Source organism: Podarcis cretensis (genome assembly GCF_951804945.1).
Source record: "Podarcis cretensis genome assembly, chromosome: 12".
Classification (NCBI taxonomy): Eukaryota; Metazoa; Chordata; class Lepidosauria; order Squamata; family Lacertidae; genus Podarcis; species Podarcis cretensis.
In genome coordinates, this window is record NC_137181.1 from 44,140,785 (window position 1) to 44,163,095 (window position 22,311).

The 22,311-nt window shown below is 43.2% G+C and overlaps 1 protein-coding gene and 1 long non-coding RNA gene across 10 annotated transcripts in view; one reads left to right on the forward strand and one right to left on the reverse strand.

The window, feature by feature from the left end:
- The window catches only part of RBMS3 (RNA binding motif single stranded interacting protein 3), a gene marked incomplete at its 3' end in the record, with an annotated part of 775,525 nt that overhangs the window by 390,197 nt on the left and 363,017 nt on the right, over window positions 1-22,311 (forward strand). For all 9 annotated transcript variants that reach the window (XM_079947347.1, XM_079947348.1, XM_079947349.1 and 6 more), the window contains one exon: window positions 12,503-12,678. In XM_079947347.1, the coding sequence (XP_079803473.1) occupies window positions 12,503-12,678 (176 nt within the window). The remainder of the gene's footprint in view (window positions 1-12,502; window positions 12,679-22,311) is intronic.
- The window catches only part of LOC307199594, a 660,078-nt gene that overhangs the window by 294,713 nt on the left and 343,054 nt on the right, over window positions 1-22,311 (reverse strand). The window lies entirely within an intron of this gene.

Genomic DNA, 22,311 nt, shown 5'->3' on the forward strand with positions numbered 1-22,311 from the left:
GAAAAAATGCAGTTTTGAAATGAAAAATAAATGGTTTTTTTTTATAGGAACCGGAGCTCATGTAAAACACAGGATGTGTTTTTAAGAAATGAAGATAGTTCTCTCGGTGCTGCCCCTCTGTCTTGGTCTCTCTGCTTAGGAGGCAAAAAGAGCTTCAATCACACTCAGAAGTGGGGTTTAAACGATCAAATTTATTGTCAGGTTGCAGGGAGAGGGGCGTGACAAAAACATTCATGGGAATCAATTCAGGAATCAATTCATGTGATCATGAACTGGAAATCAATTGCAATCGAGGTCTAATTAATTTTAAGTCAAATTTCAATCAGGTTGATTAATTGAATGCACCTTAAAAATCACAAATAACCCCAATTGTTCATCCAGTTAATTGTGAACTCTTTCAAGTTTTCATGCAAATGAAATGAACGTACACGCCATAGAAAATAGTGAAAGTTAGGAACTAGTTAAGGCAGCATGGAACCAGTTGTGAAATTGAATCACGGCTGGAATTCAATCTGGACTCTGCCTCCACAAAGAAAAGGCAGGTGCCTCACACTTTAATAAGTGAAAAGGTAAAGGGAACCCTGACCATTAGGTCCAGTCTTGACAGACTCTGGGGTTGCAGCGCTCATCTCGCTTTATTGGCCGAGGGAGCTGGCATACAGCTTCCGGGTCATGTGGCCAGCATGACTAAGCTGCTTCTGGCGAACCAGAGCAGCGCACGGAAATGCCGTTTACCTTCCCGCCAACCATTTATCTACTTGCACTTTGACATGCTTTCGAAACTGTTAGGTTGGCAGGAGCAGGGACCAAGCAACGGGAGCTCACCCCGTCGAGGGGATTCGAACCGCCGACCTTCTGATCAGCAAGTCCTAGGCTCTGTAGTTTAACTCACAGCGCCACCCGCGTCCCCTTTAATAAGTAGATGTAGGCAAAAGAAGTGGTTCTGGCCGCCAGACAGAGGGATAAAAAAAGGGCAAGAAGTATTTAAAAAGTGAATAGAAGTCTTGCGACAGACAATGCCAAGAGCATCTCCAGTTTCGAGCCAGATGGGAGGAACTTGAAAACCGCTTCCGGGAGCACCAAAATCAAAAGTTTCCAAGAAGCAACAAGTTACTGCTTCAAGCTGGTTGTCAGTACAAATTCCACCTGGGCCCAGGACGCCAGCAGCGGAGATGGGTAAAGCATGAATGAAGTCATGTCTACAGTAAGCGAATTTATGCCTGGTAACTCACCTAACAGTGCAATTGGAGGTGGGGATTTCCAAGAAAAGTTTGACAGATACCTACAGCTTGCTTCCTATGCGTGACAAGATTTAGACCTAAGAAATTGAAAAGGCACATAAAGCAGTGGCTTAAAGCTTTTTAGCCTTATAAACATAAATCTGGTCTGTTGATCAAATGACAGAAATCCACTAATATTTTTCAGTTTTTCTTTTTTTGAGAATGGCCATCCTGTCAAGTTCCCGGGTTCTTTATTTGCATTTAAAGACATCCGAATAGTAGCATAATAATATTTGGTGTGAACTAAACAGGAAATTTAATTCATGACATGATTTGGAAAGTGGTCCAGTTTGGCTTGGATGGTTTTGGTGGCTCATCATTTTGCTTTTTGGTCTGAATCAGAATTTCGCCTCAGGAAAAGCAAAGTTCTCTTTCTCCCCATTCACTGGATATAAATGTCTACAAATCCATTTCCTTTTGACCGAATAGGATGAAATTTGCAGACATTGTAGCCTCTCACCCACTGCCTTTGAGCTGCCAAAACATTTTAAATTTCAGACAAATAGGTGCAGGGATTTTTGTGCTGGGCACCTTTTAAATTTTTTTTGCTTATTTTTAACAGAACCACTTATAAGCTACTTATAATTTCCCCCCCAAACTGGATTGAATTTGACAGTATGCTAGTCCATTCTGAGGGGATAAATACAGTTTCAAAAAGACTGGTGGATGCACAGAATTTCTTGCAAGGACGGCACTGAAGAGTTTAGGAGTGGCTAAAAAATTATTCACATATCGCCCTCCTATGCCCTATTTGGTGGGCAATTCATATGAAAATAAGCTGTGCTATAGAAGTGCCCCTGGACAGCGGACAAGTTCCTTCCTTCTACATCCTTCTGAGAAGCACTCTGATCGAAAGTAAGTGCATTCTTCAAAAATAAAATAAAATCCCTGATTAGAAACTAGAATTGTCATAAAGAAAACCACAACCCCTCCTCTCTCCCTTGCTCCTTGCTCCTGTCTTTATATGAAGAGTTTGGGAAAATATGATGATTTTAGGAGTACTGATGTGGCTCCAAGTCTTGGGTTGAGGACTCCTCAGAGGGTACCCACATTGGCTTAGATGAGCCCCCCAGTCACTCTGAATCAGCATGAATTAGTTCATCATCAAACCTTTATTGGCATCACTTACAAACATTCAGAATAAATAGGCCAGTGCGACCTTGTCGCCATTTCAACAGTACAGTCATTTGCCAAAGGGAAGAAGAGGCGAGCAATCTTATTTCATCTCTGTGGGTCTCCAGTAAGGGCAGGATCCTGTAGTGTACTTCAGCGACAAGAATCAAATAGAGGAACTTAGCTACTGTCTTGGTGAGCTCCTGGTCTCTCCCCTGTAATAAGAAGCGTATAACCTCTGTCTCTGGTTTCCATGTTGGAATACATTTTGTTGTTGTTGTTGTTGTTGAGTCATTTAGTCGTGTCCAACTATTCATGACCCCATGGACCAGAACACGCCAGGCACTACTGTCTTCCACTGCCTCCCGCAGTTTAGTCAAACTCATCATGGTAACTTCGACCACACTGTCCAACCATCTCGTCCTCTGTCATCCCCTTCTCCGTGTGCCCTCAAATCTTTCCCAACATCAGGGTCTTTTCCAGGGAGTCTTCTCTTCTCATGAGGTGGCCAAAGTACTGGAGCCTCAGCTTCAGGATTTATCCTTCCAGTGAGCACTCGGGGCTGATTTCCTTCAGAATGGATAGGTTTGATCTTCTTGCAGTCCATGGGACTCTCAAGAGTCTCCTCCAGCACCATAATTCAAAAGCATCAATTCTTCGGCGATCAGCCTTCTTTATGGAATACATAGATGGTCTAAAAATTGTTGGCGGAGATCATCATACACATTACATTTAAGGGCCATGTGAGCTAGAGTTTCCACCAGGTGGGCATCACATGGGCAGATCCTGTCTCCTTCTGCCATAGCCGCAAACCTACCCCAAAGGAGGTTAGAAGGATTAGAATTGAAACTAGCCAGCGAAAAAGCCCTTCTTTCTTGTGGGTTAAATAAAAATTGTAAATAATTAAGGTTAAATTCCTGCACCCAAGAGAGTCAAAACTAAAGAGGGGGACATGTTTTTTCTGCAGCTGAGATTAGTTCCTGGCAATCTATGTCCCACAGCCTAGTTTTTAATATGGCCTTTGCGATTGGGAAAGCCACAGCATCCAGGAGATCCTCTGAAAGCCCGAGTTGCCATATCTTTGTGCAAAACAGTTGTAGCCCTGGGGAAGGGAAGGAGTCTAAGACAACTTTGCTAAGTAAAGTATCTTTGTCTGCTGAAAAACAAATGTTTAGTGAGCATGAAAGAAAACTTGTACCTGAACTAGTTCAATCTACGCTCGCTCACGTGTGTTTCTTCTGTAAATAGCAGCTTTGGAGAAGCCTGGGCAGCCTCACACATTTTCTCACCATGCTGAGGTCCAAACGAAAAGCACTCACCTAAATTTCAGAGGAAGTGTCCATTCACAACAATGGCACATTCCCTTGAAATGCAAACAGCAGCTTCAGAGAAGGGGCTTTTGTCAAGACCCTGGCAGGGTTTGTGTGAGAGACTTAAACTTCCTCACCCACCAAGGTCCTGACAATTCTCAGGCTTCCTTAGCACTATTTACATACCATAAATATGCATGTTAATTGCATTCACACAAATAATGCCTCATTGTTTCAAGATGCTTCATAAAAACAATCAATTAAAAGTAATAGTAGTAGTATTAGTATTAACCTACTCACCCTTATATGTTGCATTTCTGTGCCATTGCTGGTTTGCATTTGGGTAATATAATCTACTAAGAATCTTAGCCCTAGTACCTTCGTTTTTCTTACGTTGCTTACTAGAGTTTGGTGAGGTATAAAATTTGATTAGAGAATTAGCTGCATAAGCATAAAAGTGTGTTTGCAAATGTTCCCTTTGGCATAATCTTTTGCCCATTTTCACTCAGTGATATATCATTGTGAGTGCAATTATCCATTAGGGATCTTGTTTTTCTGTTTCTGTTTCGTTGCTTTGTTGTTTTGTAGGGTCAATTTGAGCGTTGTGCCTAGGGAGGTGGAATGTTTTTGCTTTTAATTTCATTGAACACTGGGGCTTCCTCAGATGTTACCACTTATTGCAAAGTCATAATGGCCATCACCGAGTGTGCAATTGAACAAGGAAAAATAGCATGCGAGCCAAATGTTCCTAAATATGAGCTGCAGAAAATCTAATGGTTTCTGAAGAAGACTTAACAACCAGAGACTTGATGGTATTTGTCAACAGCAAGACTCAGTAGTATTTCCGCCTCACACATGAACCTGTACCACATATACAACATCATGGTAAGCCAAATAGAGGAGGTCCTTCGCTAAAAACAGGAGGTCTTGTTTTGCTCCTTCCTGGTCTTTTTAACCATAGGACAAATATTGGCTAGAGATCATGTTTTGAGATGAAAGACCATTACAGTGGTACCTTGGGTTACAGACACTTCAGGTTACAGACTCCACTAACCCAGAAATAGTACCTCGGGTTAAGAACTTTGCTTCAGGATGAAAACAGAAATTGTGTGGCGTCGGCGTGGTGGCAGAGGGAGGCCCCATTAGTTAAAGTGGTACCTCAGGTTAAGAACAGTTTCAGGTTAAGAATGGACCTTCAGAACGAATCAAGTTCTTAACCCGAGGTACCACTGTACAGTGATCCCCGGTTTGGATGATACACTAAGCTAACCTTTGGTTTAGCTTCTGTTTCACCTATTCAAGAAGACTGCCTGTTCCTTGTGATCAAATGAAGAGGCCCTTCCTTGTGTTCCCTCTATGGTATCAGCATAGCTGGTAGGCAGGGCCTTCTTAGTGGTATCACCAGTATTGTGGAACTGTTTACCCAGTGATGTCGAGATGGTCTCTTCTCTGGATGCCATCTGTTGACTTGTGAAGACTTTTTCATATTGGCAGGTTTTTAACCTGGGAGGCTAGGGATTTTTACTTGTCCACTTAGTGGATGAAGTTTTTATCTGCTGTGCCTGCCTATTTTATGATTTGCTGTTAGTGCTGTTATATTGTCATACGGTGAATCTGGGCTCCTCCAGATGACCTATATATTGATCATTCATCCTGATTTGCTTGCACATAGCTGATGTGGAGGTTAGGCAATGTATTGTCTTTATTGAGCATTTATCCTGATTTGTTTGTTCATTCACCCCCCCCCCCCACTTTTCAGCTCATATCCTTGCCACTTTTCTAAGCACAAAAAAATCATTGAGCAGCAGAGTTCTTTATTCCACTTTATTTTGCCAACCTAAATGGAACCGATCTTTCAATCAGAGCTTTCCAAACCATGTGTTGTGACACATTATTGTGTCGGTTGCACTGTGTAGGTGTGTCGCGCAAACACACCCCATGCTCCTCCCATGGGTTAGTTAAACCTCTGGTTTGCTAGTAAAACTGAATTACAGTGTCGCGAAATGATGCATGTCTAAAAAGTGTGTCACCAACATGAAAAGTTTGGAAAGCTCTTCTTTAAATATTTTAAGCCACCTTCAATAGCATTAATAGGTGGAGTATATCTTAAAATAATATGCATTATAATAAAAAAGTAAAATAAATGTTGCAGTTCTGGAAGCATCACTGCTCCTATATTTGTTCCTTTGGCCTCTGGGAATAATAATCTCAAATCATTTTTGTAATCTGAGCTGTATTTCACTGTCAGAATGAGGTCCAAATACTTCTTTCCCTGAAGGTAGGAAGGTTTCCTGGGACCGGAGATGAAGGCATAAGAACTCTAGTTGCTACAGGAAAGTAGCCAATCTGGTCAATGAGGCTAATGCCTCTCTGAGACTTTTTTGGGGGGTTTGCTATATTAATGTCATCCTTCAATGCAAGGGAGTAGCAGAAGTTCACATTTCAAATCCTGCTGATGATTGTGCTGCCGGTCACTGAACTCTATTGGACATATTAGAATATGGGGCTGTTTATCCTCAAGCAAATCATCTCATTTAGTGTCAGGCTGCAACCCTTTATGAAACAGTTTTCTCTATCTTTAGCAAAGTTCAATGAAACTAATTATTTATACAGTGTAAATAAAAAAAGATATTGTCCAGCTGGGCAATGTGCTTTTACTGCTTATCTGTCAAGACCAGCAGCCCTGGCAAGTAAAAGGCTGAAATGTTTCCTTTGAGCAGTGCCTCTTTCTCAGTTGCAAACCAGAGTAGTTCTTATCAATTCATTTGACAATTGGTGAATTTCCGTGATTCTGCTATGAATTACATTTACCTAGATCTTACATATCCTTCCTGCTAGTGGCAACTCTCTCTGAAAGATAGCTATGGAAACCAAACAGTTGGCCTTTGGCATGCACAGGATTGCATGAAAAGCACATACTTTCAGATAGAATTCCTAGGGGAAAATAGCACTTTACAGGGGAAAAAAAGAGTGGCTTTTTTTCCCTTCTATTCTCATCTCAAATGGTTGCTTTATAACAATATCTGGATGGAGCAAGATGTTTGTAAATGCTGAACACTAGTCAACATTGTGTTCCTGTAAACTGCAAAGAGGAAGGTCAACTTGGTTAAAGAGGAGTTACGAACCCTACTCACAGTCCGTACCAGAATATAATCCCTTTCTATCCACTATAAAGACAATACTTCTGTTTTTGAATGCCCAGCAGGGCAACTCTGGGAGAGCTAAATGATCCCACTAAGTGCATTTATAAGGATGTTCTTCACAGAGAGAATTACAGCGTGATCTTCTCAGATTCCTTCATATAATAAATACAGATGTGGTTATGCAAGCAATGGATGGTGCATATTGGACTGAACAGTGTTTATTCTTACATTGTGCAATGTTTTCTTAGTTTATTATGATAAGAATCAACATTCAGTTCAAAGATATTGTGTGCAGGGCTATCTCACAGATAGACAAAGGTTAATACGTGCAAATGGCCAGTTGACCAAGGTTAGTTGTGGAGGCACTTGGAATATGCAGAGCCCCTCCAAAGCTGCTAAACTGATATCTGTCAAGGAAACAGAAGGTCAGGGTGAGAAAGCAAAAATCTTAAATGAGGACTGAGATTTTCATCTAGAGGTAACAGGTGGGGGGAAAGAGAGCTTTCATCTGTTGTAAGGAAAGTATTTAAGTTATAAATCAGTAGAAGGGGGAAATGTTTGGGATCAAAGGTTTCTTACATAAAATGTGGACCGATATAACAGCGGTAAAACACTGCAGCTTTAGCCTCCTATCAGATGAAATGTTTTGCTCTATTTCCCCCCAACAAAACTGGCTCTCTTTCAGCGTTGACGGATCATTAGCTATTGGATAAGGAAGCTGAAGCATTTCATTACTTCTGCTCATTGGCCAGTTTATTTACTGCAGAGTGCTCAAATGGAATGCCTTGCTCTGTCTGCAGCCAGATGAAATGAATCTAACAGTATGCTTTTCCTCATCTTTAAATAACGGGGAAGAGGGGGCACACATTTCAATCCCCTGCCCCAAAGATGAAAACAGACCCCATTAGCTGGGTGGACCGAAATAATGAGTCACTCAGAACACTTCATTTTTAGTTAAAAATTTGGATGGTGAAGCCCAACAATTCTATACTTAATCAGTCTTTTAAAAAAATATATAAATCCAATGATTTTTCAATTCTTTTAGATTAGGTATACTTGACTATGTATACAGTTCTCATGTGTACAGTATTCCTACTCACCCCCCACCCTGGTGAAAGATTCAGAGTTTATAATGATACAAAGAACCCCCGTGGTTTGTGGAAACACTAGATTAGCCTGTGTTGCATGTGTCCCTCTTGAATCTCTTTAAAAGTTCTAGTTCTGTGATCACTGCACCTCCTGAAGAGATTATCAGGGTGCCATGTACCGTCCCATGTGCTTGCCATGCCCACAACCACTTATGGAAGGGTAATCAGAAGAGTATTCAGGAAGCATTGACAGCATAGCAGTGCATGTTTATGGTACCATGATGAACATGGCAAGTATCATCAGCTGCACCACTGGAGAATTGGGCAAAGCTATTTTATGAGATAGAGAGATGTGCATTTTAATTATTTATCCTCTCTCTCTCTCTCTCTATATATATATATACACATATACATATGCATACAACTTGGTTTTTTTAAAAAGTGGTTTACATTCTAGGGATGAGACTCAGAGCAACTGTCCTTTGCGCAGACCCAAAGGCATAAATCTATGTTCTTATCATTTGTTTAGAAAGTACTAAGGTGGGATTTTAGGGACTAAGGTGGGATTTTAGGATTTTAGGGGTGGCGCTGTGGGTTAAACCACAGAGCCTAGGGCTTGCCGATCAGAAGGTCGGCAGTTCGAATCCCCGTGATGGGGTGAGCTCCCGTTGCTCGGTCCCTGCTCCTGCCAACCTAGCAGTTTGAAAGCACGAAGTGCAAGTAGATAAATAGGTACTGCTCTGGTGGGAAGGTAAACGGCGTTTCCGTGCGCTGCTCTGGTTTGCCAGAAGCGGCTTAGTCATGCTGGCCACATGACCCGGAAGCTGTACACTGGCTCCCTCGGCCAATAAAGTGAGATGAGCGCCGCAACCTCAGAGTCGTCCACGACTTGACCTAATGATCAGGGGTCCCTTTACCTTTACCTTTAAGGTGGGATTTTAGTAGCTATGTTGATGCACATTTTCAGCCAGGTATATATTCAGGAATGGGGTGCCACTATGGTCACAGGAATTGCTTTTGACTGTCTGTGATTAATTACCCAGTTCTTACATTGTAATTACTCTAGTAAGCATGTGTTCATGGATCTAGGGAATGCTCAGAGGGATAAAAGGAGTATTGTGTGAATTAGCCATTAGATGGAAATTGGCCATTTTTATTTCCTCTTTTACAAGACTGATATTTTGATAAGCCCCCTTGTTTCCCCAGTGAAAAACTAACTGAATAGACTTAGTTTTGATAGATAATAGTTTCTCGATGAAAGGCATGCAATAATTCCAGCTGTGTTCAAAAACAACTAAACCATTTTCTTGTTTTGGATTCTCAGAGAGAATTGGTATTTTTTTTAAAAAAAAGATACATTTTTGGAGATAATTCCTTTGTTAGCACTTATTTGCAAAGTACAATGCTGAGTTGACAATGTCAGATAATTTAAAAACAATAACTTCCTTACTTGATGTTTTTTTGAAATATCTAAATATGACCTTAAGGTACTGTTAATTAATTTGCAATTATTATCGGACTCATCCTTGGAAGAGATCAGTCATTCCATGGTTAATTTTTCATAATTATTGCCATAGTTTTGCTAGGCACAACAGAGTGAAGAGGACTATCATGCCATGACAATTATATTTAAGGTAATACATGCAGTGCTGTGGGATAATAGTCCTACTGCTAAAAAGATAAATAATCATAATACAATACAGTGGATAAGGCAGTGATTCTCAGACTTTTTCTCTCTGGGCCACACTTTCAGAATAAAATTTGCTTGCACCACACCATTTTTTTGGTAAGAAATTGGAAAGCACAACAAGGATTATCCTCAATATCGCTTGATGTTCTTGCTCTCATTTTGAAAAGATCAATCCGTATTTTGCAAATAGAAAAAAAATACTTTGATATAATACTGTACTATACTACACTGAAATGTTTCTTTGAATGTCCTTGAATCTTCCTGCCCCCGTTGCCATTCTCTCCTGCCACAACACCACCCTTTGAGAACCACTGGGACAAGGTGTTTTCAAGCAGTACCTATAGTGTGCTGAATCACAGCATTTGTCAGAACCTTCTCAATGACCATCTCTTATCTCAGCCGTGTTTCATTTGTCTGAAGTGATAAGAGGCACTGCTGCTGTTCCTTGGCATCTTCCTCTATCTCCTCCGGTTCGAAATACTTCCATTCTCAACATACAAATTCTGAAGAACACCACCACCACCTGTGATTCATTTATGACTTTTTAATGACATCCAAAGCAGAGCTAGTCAATGTGGTCAGGTTGTTCCAGACCACTAGCTGTGCTGTCTGGCGCCAATCGTAATTGAAGCCCACCAGCATCTGAAAGGGACCGCATTCGCTCCCCCCATGTTGGACCATGTTTCCCCGACAATTGGTTATGCTGACTGAGGCTGGTGGGAATTGTATTCGCCGGGATGCAGAAGGTTGTTCTTAATTTCCAGAACCTCACATCCTTGAGATTATTTCCTATTAACATATCTAATTGTTGCCATGACAGTGATATGGGTTTTAATGATGATATTACTTGATTGAACTTTTGGCAGTAACTTCATTCTTTCTGACAGCTATTCTAGGCAATGAACTTTGATCATTTTCACTTACTATCCTCCATAGTGAGCTCATATAATGTGTTTTTGTTTTTAATTCTCTTTTCCTTGTATATCACAACCTGTACAACAGGTTGAAAGTCAGCACATGCTCAGTATCGGAGGTAGAGGGACAGATTTAGTTTGCCAGTCACAGGAATATAGGAAACTGCCTCATAGACTATATGTTCATCTAGCCCTAGATTGTCTCCTTTAAGTTTGAGCATGGTTCTCCCAGTTCTCAAGCCGCTAGGGATTCTTCCCATCCCATTACCTGCTTACCTAATTCTCTTTGAGATGCTAGGTATTGAACCTGGGACCTTCTACAAGCAAAGCATGTGTTCTACCACTGAGATGGCTCCCTTGTTTTACATGTCTTTGTTTGACACGCCTCTGACACCCCACTTCTTCTCTTACAATATATATTGCATTACATGTTCTGACTTCATGCATATCTTGGGTGGCTTGTGTGAAATTATTTATATCCTGCTTTTCTGTTGTATGTAGTAGATAGGAGCATCCAAGGTGGATTACAATCAGTATGAAGTTATATCTATATCTATCTATATGCTTTGTCACTATATGTTTAGTGCAATGGAGTGGCCTAAGTCTAACCTTGAGACAATGGCATGGTGCTTCCATAAATGCAACAGAGGGTAGTCCATCAGGGAGATGCATTTAGCTAGCTCTCCATTGTCTGCCTCTTTACAACCAACCAACCCTTGGGCTTGCCATGGCTGTCAACTTCCTCCTCCTCAGTTTTTCCAGGGTGGTGTAGTAGTTAAGAGCGGTGGTCTCGTAATCTGGTGAACCGGGTTCGCGTCTCCGCTCCTCCACATGCAGCTGCTGGGTGACCTTGGGCCAGTCACACTTCTTTGAAGTCTCTCAGCCCCACTCACCTCTCAGAGTGTTTGTTGTGGGGGAGGAAGGGAAAGGAGATTGTTAGCCGCTTTGACACTCCTTCGGGTAGTGATAAAGCGGGATATCAAATCCAAACTCCTCCTCTTCTTCTTCTTCTTCTTCTTCTTCTTCTTCTTCTTCTTCTTCTTCTTGCAGAACTCAGCAGAGAGGAGGACAGTGACATCACTAGCATTAGTTGACCACTTGTCATTGGCTTCGGTTCTCCTTACCATTGCCTCCCCCACCCCAGCCTTTTGCCATTCCAGTCCCCAAGGGCCACCACTGCTTTGATGTCTTACTAAAATCATTTCAGCTTCAAGGGGGTGGTTTCATGGACTGGCTGGATGCAGAGGAATGGTGGGAGGCATCAGCTGTGGAACCCCCAGGGAAGAAGAAGGCTCAGAGCCCAAGGAGTGGTGGCGGGACAGTGATGAGTGGTCAGAGGGAGAAGCCTGGGAGGATGAGGTTTCAGAAGCTGAAGAGGTAACAGGGTTTAGTGAGCAGGGAGAGTCTGTGACAGAGAGAAGTCTAGAAGCAGAAGGGGTAGCAGGCGAGGAGAGAAGCCAAGAGGCAGAGATGAGTCAGGCTGGTGAAGAAGTCAGGGTATCTTCCCTGCTTGCTGCTACAAGCCCCCCCCCCCCATTTCCCAGGACCAGGAGAGGTATGAAGAGGACAGAACACCAGCGTAGCCTCAGATTGCTTGAGAAGGACCTGAGAGAGAGGGAGACTTAGTTGTGTGAAGGCAGGGATCTTCAGTCCCCGCAACTGCCTCATAGGAGCAAGACCTACTGAGAAGAGTTGCTATGCTCATTAGGCCTGGCACTCCTGAACAGAACTTCATTCTTCTAATAAATTATTCCATGTGATTTATTGCTGACCCGCTCCTGACAGGTGAAAACTAGTTCATACCATGTCGGCCTGCAATAAAAGCTTGGGTTGAGGAAGTTGCTTCACAGCTGCCATTAAATACACATGATCACTTAGGAGGACACTCTTGTCTCCTGTAATGCCACTGATGGTTTTCCTTTCTTTCTTCTTTTTTTGCCAATAATGATCTTTCTTGTTTTCAGCATTCCTATGCACCAGCTCCCCACCCCATGGCTCCTCCCAGCCCCAGTACTAATAGTAGCAACAACAACAGCAGCAACAGCAGCAGCGGCGGCGAGCAGTTGAGTAAAACCAACCTGTACATCCGAGGCCTTCCACCCGGCACCACCGACCAGGACCTTATCAAGCTGTGCCAGCCGTAAGTATAGTGATTTGTTACCCTTCCGGCGGCTAAGGCATGTGCCTGAGTGTCACATCTACAAGGACAAATTGTCCCAAGCAGCTTCTAACCTCGCAGAGGCAGGTTTATTTATGTGCAAATGAAGTAGTTAGGTGCAAGGTATAGCTGACAGTGGCAGCACCCGGTAAAGGATAACTTGCATCTTTTTAGCTCAAGTGTGATAAAAATCTTCCTGACAACCTGAGCTGGGAAGAAGCATAATTTGACCCGCAGAGTCTTTGGAGAGTATGAAGGAGAGGCAGCTGCTTGATCCCAGGTGGGGGGGATGCATTAGTGGTTGCTAGGGAAACTTGCTGGGGTTGAAAAAGAGAGGGTATGGTAGGCAGGCAACAGATAGAAGTCCTCGCTCTGCTATTGCAACAGCAACTTTTTAGGATATGTGGAATGGCCTCTTGAAAATCTTAACGCTGCCAGATTAGTGCATTGGATCAAAATTAAGTTCTTTTGAACAAGAGCTACCATAAATCTTCTTAATTGGAACGAAACAGAGGGACTGAAATATATCGGTGTCTTATTTCTGCATACCTCTCTGTAACTGAACGTTATAGCAGAGAACATTGAATGACAGTATTCATGCAACCAAACAAAGGGGAATTTTTTAAAGAGAAATTATGGGGGAACCCATGGCAGCTCACAGAGATTTGTGCTTGCTGCTCCCTGCTGCAAACCTCCTCCCCCACTACCCGCTTTTCCAGAAGAAAGCAAGTCTTAAATCTGCTTCACATGGCACTGCGACATCAGTGTTTGCATGGTGTGTGTTGTGGAGAAGCTTGTGAACTGTGAAGGGGAGATGCCTGCCTCTGAACACATAGTGAGCATATTCCTGGCAGCCAATACTTTCCTTAGCACATATATCTCCACTCCAGCATGATCTCCCCTTCAAATGAATAATAAAAAAAATATGGCTGCATTCATACTGCCAAATATCTCCTATACCTCCTGGAATGGGGAGTAAAGGTAAAAAAGGTAAGGTAAAGGACCCCTGGATGGTTAAGTCTAGTCAAAGATGACTATGGGGTTGTGGCGCTCATCTCGCTTTCAGGCTGAGGGGGCTGGTGTTTGTCCCCAGACAGCTTTTAGGGTCATGTGGCCAGCATGACTAAACTGCTTCTGGTGCAACGGGACACCATGACGGAAACCAGAGCGCATGGAAACACTGTTTACCTTCCCACTACAGTGGTACCTATTTATTTGCTTGCACTGGCATGCTTTCGAACTGCTAGGTTGGCAAGAGCTGGGCCAGAGCAATGGGAGCTCACTCCGTTGTGGGGATTTGAACTGCTGACCTTCTGATCAGCAAGCCCAAGAGGCTCAGTGGTTTAGACCACAGTGCCACCCACATCCTCTGAATGGGGAGTAGGGCTTGCCAATCAGAAGGTCGGCGGTTCAAATCCCCGTGACGGGGTGAGCTCCCGTTGCTCGGTCCCTGCTCCTGCCAACCTAGCAGTTCAAAAGCACATCAAAGTGCAAGCAGATAAATAGGTACCGCTCTGGCGGGAAGATAAACGGTGTTTCCGTGTGCTTCTTTGGTTCGCCAGAAGCAGCTTGGTCATGCTGGCCACATGACCCGGAAGATGTCTACGGACAAACGCCAGCTCCCTCAGCCTTTAAAGCGAGATGAGCGCTGCAACCCCAGAGTCGTCCGCAACTGGACGTAATGGTCAGGGATACCTTTACCTTTAAGCATTGAAGTCTTGTGATGGACTAATGTATGTGCCTCACTCCTGGTTATACCATAATTGCACTGGGTGGTGCGCAACTGCATTTTACTCAAGAGTAGACTTGTTGAAGTTAATGGACCTAACTTAGTCATGCTCATTAATCTCAGTAGGTCTGCTTTAGTTCCCTAGCCCATGTCAACTTTTATATTTTAAACAGAAGGCCATAATCACTCAATTATAGCTCTCGAGCGGCCCCTCTTTCTGTCAACAGCGCACAATTCTGCCTTGGCTCTGCAGCATTTCCCCAAAGTTCACATTTGTGTTAGCCCCTCCTTTACATTGATCTTCTGTTGTTTGGATTTCTGCCTCCTTTTGGGCCTGACAGCCATTTCGGTGGTGGGAGAGAGATGCTGGAGGCAGCAGTGGGAGCTTGCTGGTAGTGAATATTTTGATTGGCTAAGAGAGGAAATGGGCAGAAGCCTCTCTATTGGTGGAAATGCCTTAATAATGACTGTGGGGAAAGACACTGATTCCAGCAGTGACTTAGCAAGTGAAGTGACACTGGGAAAGCAACACGGAAGGGATGCAACCACAGTTCTTCTCTGTTGTATTTCCGCTATCCAGAGGTGTCCTAGTATCTAGAGCCATAGGAGGAGCTTCCATAGCTGGAGCAAAGGGTGTGTGATGTATGGAACCATTCAGTAAGGAAGCATTGCTGAATTTTTCAAAGATCACTTCCTGATTGTTGGGTCTAAAGCTGTGAGTCTGCAGCTAGCAGGGATCTATAGACATGCTTTGTTGTCTGTGCTTGTTGTTTTGTTCCTATTCATGTTGCATCCTTTTGAACTTCAAATAAAGTTATTTGAGTTTGTATGCTGCTTTTGGCTTGAAGCCGACACTGAACAGTGTAGCAAGAACATTTAGCAAGAACTTTGAGCAGATGGTTGGGTTGGAGCAGCTTGGTAGGGGAAATGAAACTTAGCCAGTGTGGTGTAGTGGTTAAGAGTGGTAGACTCGTAATCTGGTGAACGGGGTTTGTGTCTCCACTCCTCCACATGCAGCCGCTGGGTGACCTTGGGCCAGTCACACTTCTCTGAAGTCTCTCGGCCTCTCTCACCTCACAGAGTGTTTGTTGTGGGGGAGGAAGGGAAAGGAGAATGTTAGCCGCTTTGAGCCAAGACACCATATATATATATATATATATATATATATATATATATATATATAACAAAATGACAAAACAGTGCAATTTAACATAGAATAAAGACATATTTAAAGCATTGTACTGTGTCCGGTTCTGGGCACCACAATTTAAGAACGATATTGACAAGCTGGGATGCTTGGAGAGGAGGACAACCAAATGACAAAGAATAAGGAAATCAAGCCTTGGGAGGAATGGTTGAAGGAATTGGATTTGTTTAGCTTGGGAAAGAGCAGACTGGAGGAGATATGACAGCAGTCTTCAGCTATCTAAAGGGCTGTCACATGGGAAATGGAGCAAGCTTGTTTTCTTCTGCTCCAGAGGCCAATGGATTCGAGTTACATGAAAGGAAATCCTGGCTTAACAGCAGGAAGAATTTTCTGACAGCAAGAGCTGTTTGACAATGGAAGTGGTGGCCTCTCTTGCTTGGAGACTTTTAAGCAGAGATTGGATGTAGGGTTGCCATATGTTCTCTTTTTCCAGGACACATCCTCTTTTTCATGGATAGTCGTCATAGCGATCCATAGATAAAAGTAGAAGTCGGGAAAAGTGTCTTCTTTTTTTGCTTTTCAAAATATGGCAACCTTATATGGCCATCTGTCTTGAATGCTTTAGTTGAGATTCCTGAGTTGTAGGGGTTGAACTTAGATGACCCTCAGAGTCCCTTCCAACTGTGCAATTCTATTCTGGCGAACTGGCCACGCTCCCTTAAATCTGCCTCTGGAAGGAGTATGCACCCATGGCCTTTGTATAAGGAAGCTTGAAGGGGTTGGCTTTCTCTGCAGCAAAGCCCTGCCACGTCGTTCACCTTGCAGGGTCCTCTCACTTAAATGTCCCACATTTCCTAAATGCTCAGCAAACTTTTCTGCAAATCCAGCCACCTAATCTCCACCACAGGGGCCTTGCTTCATTCTGAATGGAGACGTCTGCTTGCATGTTTTCTTCATATTTATAAATTTGATAGGCAGGTTGCCATCTTGTTAAGAACAGAAGAATAAGTAGAGCCTGGCCAATAAAACTTGATGGTTTTATTTCTTACCTGAATACAAAATAGGTTGCTGCTTGAATAGGCTGAAAATAGGTTGCTGATCGAATGTATAGAGCAGAATGGCCAAAGATGCCAGTTAGCCATTAAAATGTCTAATCTGCTTACATATTTGCTTTATTTTACTGTCACTGTTTACATGCCACCCAGTAAGTCTCTGGACAGCTTATAATGAAAGTTAAAAGCAGTTGTATTAAAAAATAAAAGCATGAAATCTAATACAGCATGAAACCAGTGGCCATAAAACAAAGCTCGCAGTAGCACCACAGATTCACAGGTCTTAAAACCCCAGATATATCCACTAAAATATAATTACCTGAAAGTTTTTAGGGGAGAAGGGAGACTGCTTGCAGATTCCTGCTATTCATCTTCATGTAAAAAAAAAAATATGCACAAGAACTTGGGTATCCAAAGTATCTAATACATGCCTGTACTTCGAAAATCAATTTTAAAAAAGAATGAAATGATTGAAAAATCTTTGATTGCATATTACATTTATATCCTCCCTTTGCTCCAAGTAGCTCTAGACCAGGGGAAGGCAGCCTAAGGCCCGGGGGGCCGGATGTGGCCCATTCGCCTTCTCAATCTGACCCACGGACGGTCCGGGAATCAGCGTGTTTTTACATGTCAAATGTGTCCTTTTATTTAAAAAGCATCTCTGGGTTATTTGTGGGGCCTATCTGCTGTTTTTTACATGAGTAGAATGTGTGCTTTTATTTAAAATGCATCTCTGGATTATTTGTGGGGCATAGGAATTTGTTCACCCCCCCAAAAAAAAAATATAGTCTGGTCCCCCACAAGGTCTGAGGGACAGTGGACCGGCTCCCTGCTGAAAAAGTTTGCTGACCCCTGCTCTAGACTAATGTACACAATTCTCCCTTCCCCTAATTTTACCCTCCTTCCTTCCGGGGTACATGAAGCTGAGAGAAAGTAACTGGCTCAGCATTACCCAGTGAGCTTCATGGCTGAGTGTGGTATTCAAATCTGGGTGTTCCTGTAGTTAATACAATACAGTGCCGGATTTAGGGTTGTGTGGACCGTTCCCCCAAACAGGGTGCTGAGTCTAAGGGGCACAAAACAACAACAACAACAACAACAACAATAATAGCCACCTGTATTTATACGGGTACCTGCTTAGAAGATCCATAAAAAAGCAAGTGTACCAAAATGAATTTTAGTGAAAATAAGAAACATTTGAAGGGGGAGGGGAGCCAAATTTTGTTCTCGCTCAGAGTGCCATATTACCAAAGTCCAGGCCTGCCCCATACTGTAGCCACTTTGACATTCCACTTCCAAACTTACAACCATCCAAAGGTTTGGCCAACCTTTGGCTGGGGTTTGGGTGAAATCATTTCTCCCCTTTCACATTTTGGGGGCATCTGATTTTTCAGGGTGGGAAACTCCCCAAATCTCCTTACAGTTCCATTTGCCCAACAGCAGCCATTCTTGTTTTTTCTATGAATACCTTGTCTGGAGAGGGGAGTTTTGAGGGGAAATGGTGGCTGCTGGAGCAATGAGTTTCAGTAGGTTTTACTGCTGAATATTGCGTGCCTCCATGCTTCCAAATCACCGAAATATGACCGCCCTGGTTTGCCAGTGGGACTGCATTTCAGATTAGCCCCATTTTGTGGCAGACTAAACTATGTAAGCAAGAGTTCATGGACCTAGGAGTTGGGGAGGTGATCTGTGGAGGATCATACAATAAACTTACAGCATATAAACAATATTCTTTGGTCTCTCCCAGATCTGCAGTTCTCTGATATGCCCCCAACACCATGCTTTCATTTGTCTTTTCACTTGTGACAGTCGCAGAGAATTTCAGAAAAAGATTACATGGTCTAATCCACAACAGGTGTAAAAACACAACTAGCGGTAGTCTAATTTATACCAGCTGGCATTTTAACATTCAAGCGTTCAAAAAAAACCCACCCCAAAACACCCCACATTTTTTCGTTTATTTGCTCGTTACCTTAGCCATATCTCACAAGGGTAATGCCTAATAGCACAGGTCTGTTGTGATTGTCTAGGGTAGCTTGCAGTGCATGGGACATATGGCACAGCAAACTTTATGGCCCTTGTAAGTTCTTATAGAATTATGGAATCATAGAATTGTAGAATTGGAAGAGACCCTGGGGGTCAACTAGCCCAACTCTGTGCAATGCTGGAATATAAGAATCCCTAAGACAGCCACTTTCTGTGCCATCCAGTCATAAATGTGTTGTTGTTCTTTAGTCGTTTAGTTGTGTCTGACTCTTTGTGACCCCATGGACCAGAGCACGCCAGGCACTCCTGTCTTCCACTGCCTCCCGCAGTTTGGTCAGACTCATGTTTGTAGCTTCGAGGACACTGTCCAACCATCTCGTCCTCTGTCGTCCCCGTCTCCTTGTGCTCTCAATCTTCCCCAACATCAGGGTCTTTTCCAGGGAGTCTTCTCTTCTCATGAGGTGGCCAAAGTATTGGAGCCTCAGCTTCAGGATCTGTCCTTCCAGTGAGCACTCAGGGCTGGATCGGTTTGATCTTCTTGCAATCTATGGGACTCTCAAGAGTCTCCTCCAGCACCATAATTCAAATGTGTATGCAGAACTAAGTCTTTAATGGGATTTGCTCCCAGGAAGTGTGCATAAGTAAAGGTAAAGGGACCCCTGACCATTAGGTCCAGTCGCGGACAACTCTGGGGTTGCGGTGCCCATCTCGCTTTATTGGCCGAGGGAGCCGGCGTACAACTTCCGGGTCATGTGGCCAGCATGACTAAGCTGCTTCTGGCAAACCAGAGCAGCGCACGGAAACGCTGTTTACCTTCCTGTCGGAGCAGTACCTATTTATCTATTTGCTTTCAAACTGCTAGGTTGGCTGGAGCTGGGACCGAGCAACAGGAGCTCACTCCATTGCAGGTATTCGAACCGCCGACCTTCTGATTGACAAGCTTTAGGCTCTGTAGTTTAACCCACAGTGCCACCCGCGTTCCTTGGAAGTGTGCATAAAACCATAGAATTGTATAGTTGAAAGGGGCTACCAGGGTCATTTAGTCCAACCCTGCTATGCAGAAATCTTTCACTCATCATGAGACTCGAACTCATGACCTTGGGATTTAGAGTCTCATTCTCTATCGTCTGAGCTATCCACAGCCTTAATGCATATTCACAGGGTAAATAGACACTTGGAGTTTTGTATGCTTTGTGGCACAAGATTCACTCCCTCTAACTTATGGGTGGGTAGCAAGTATCCCTCTTTTCGCCATTATGCTCTGAAGGTTATACAGACTTTGAGAGCATTACAACCCCATCATTAAGCCCAGCAAATATAAAGGGAAATGATATGAGGCTGGAGAACCCTTTCTAAATGAATGTGGGGAAAGTTCTCAACTAGGCTTTTTGTGTTTTTTTGTCAACAATCCTTTTTTCTAAGCCTCTGCTGTTAATAAAGGTCGTTATTTATATGGTTCCAAAGAATGGGATGGCACTTAGTACAGTTTTAATTGGCCTTAATTGGTGTGTAGTTCTGGAGAGTGAAAGAAAGTAGGTTTTCATGTTTGATAAGTGTCATTGTTATCTAAGCCTCCTGACACTTCCGCATCTCGATGGTGTGCCTTTTTGTGTGTGATGTGTGCAGCGCACTGAATAGAAAATAGCCAGCTGGAATGCTAGTGACACTCCCGCTGCAGAGTCCATTACGCACAATGCCAGACATTTTTGACAAATGGATCGACACCATCAAACCTTTTATCAATTTAAGGGTAACCTTGTCACAGTAGTCTGTCAAGCAGTGCAGATAGAACTACTGTACAAGAAAACAAGTCGTCATGAACTCAATGGTAACCAAGTAAATAAGGAAAAGGGAAAAAATGTTGCTGGAAGGTTTTTCTTTGCTGCGTTACATTTGATCTTGAGAAATGTGTAGGCTCTTTTACGGTGGAAGAAAAGCATCTACGTTTCCTGCTTCTGGCGGGGGTAGCCAGCGTGGCACAATTGTTAGAATGTTGGGCTAACACCTGGGAGTGCAGGGTTCGAATCCTCTCTCAACAATGAAGCTCACTGAGTGACCTTGGGCCACTCACCATATCCTAGCCTAACCTACCTCACAGGGTTGTTGTAAAGATGAAATGGGGAGGAGGAGGTGACAAAGGTGATCTATCTATCTATCTACCTAATAAAATAAAATAAAAAATAATTTGTTGCAGCATGGTCCTGTGGTACCATAATGACTAAGAAATTAATCATAGCATAAGCTTTCATTGACTACAGTCCACCTCCTCAGATATGTAAAGGTAAAGGGACCCCTAGGTCCAGTCGTGGCCGACTCTGGGGTTGTGGCGCTCATCTCGCGTTATTGGCCATCATGTGGCCAGCATGACTAAGCCGCTTCTGGCAAACCAGAGCAGTGCACAGAAACGCCATTTACCTTCCCGTCGGAGCGGTACCTACTTATCTACTTGCACTTTGACGTGCTTTCAAACTGCTAGGTTGGCAGGAGCAGGGACCGAGCAACGGGAGCTCACCCCGTCGCGGGGATTCGAACCGCCAACCTTCTGATCAGCAAGTCCTAGGCTCTGTGGTTTAATCCACAGCGCCACCCGCATCCCTCCTTAGAGATGTACACATATTTAAATACATATTTCACCTACAGTTTCATTTTCGTTGTACATATATTACCATATGCCACAAGAACATTTCAAATCTTTTTAAAAAAATTCACATCTATCTCAAAGTGTTTAATCTATGTGTTTGCAAAGCTTTATAAAGTACTGATTTCATAGATACCTTTTTCTGTAAGTGTATATAGCCCTGTATCAGGGATGGTAAACCAGTGTCCTTCCACACGTTGTTGGACTTCATCTACCATCAGACCAGCCAGCAGGACCAGTGGCTGTTACTCTAAAGAAGCAATGCAGAAGAAAGAAGCAGCAGCTAAGCTAGCTGCTGGAGGCTGGAAAGCCAGACAGGATGTTTGTGACTGTTACCATGGCAATAAAGGGGCAGTCCATTCTCCGTATTGAGCACAGGATGTGAGCTCAGTGTGTGTCATATGATCTGTACAGGATGTACAAGGGTGGAGTTAAGAGTTTCTCTCGGTTGTTCGAAGAGTGCAGACACCTTTATCTGTATGGCTGCTAAAGACAGGAATAAAAGCATGTAAACACGTTTCTGTCTGAGTCTGATTCCCCTCCCTGGGGATATGCAGGGAGGAGGAGAAGCAGTGGTGTGTTTTTCTCACAGTCTGGGAAAAATCGCCGATACGGACCTCATCTGTTTTCCTGCCGGGAGTCGCGGGAGGGAGGTCAAAAGGAATTCAGCCGGTGCCTGGAGACTGGCACATCCCTCTGACCGAGGCAGAATTCCAACAGTGGCCAGGGATCATGGGAGCTGTAGTCCAACAGCCTTTAGAAAGATGCAAGTTTCCCATCTCTCCCATTATATAATCATGGAAATGGTAGGTTGTATCCAGAGGAACTTTCTTAAAAAGAGATTAGTGCACACTCGTTAATACATATTACTGTTGTTGTTTTTTAATATAATTGGTTTACTGAGCTAAAGAATGCTTAACATTCTGTGGTTCTGGCCAGCTTTGGAGCACTGAAGTATAAACTGCATGACAATTCTCCAGATTACTTTTCCTCTTCAAACCTAAACTTGTCCAAAATCAGAAGTGATCTTAACTAACATCTTTGATTCAGGGCCAGCATAAGA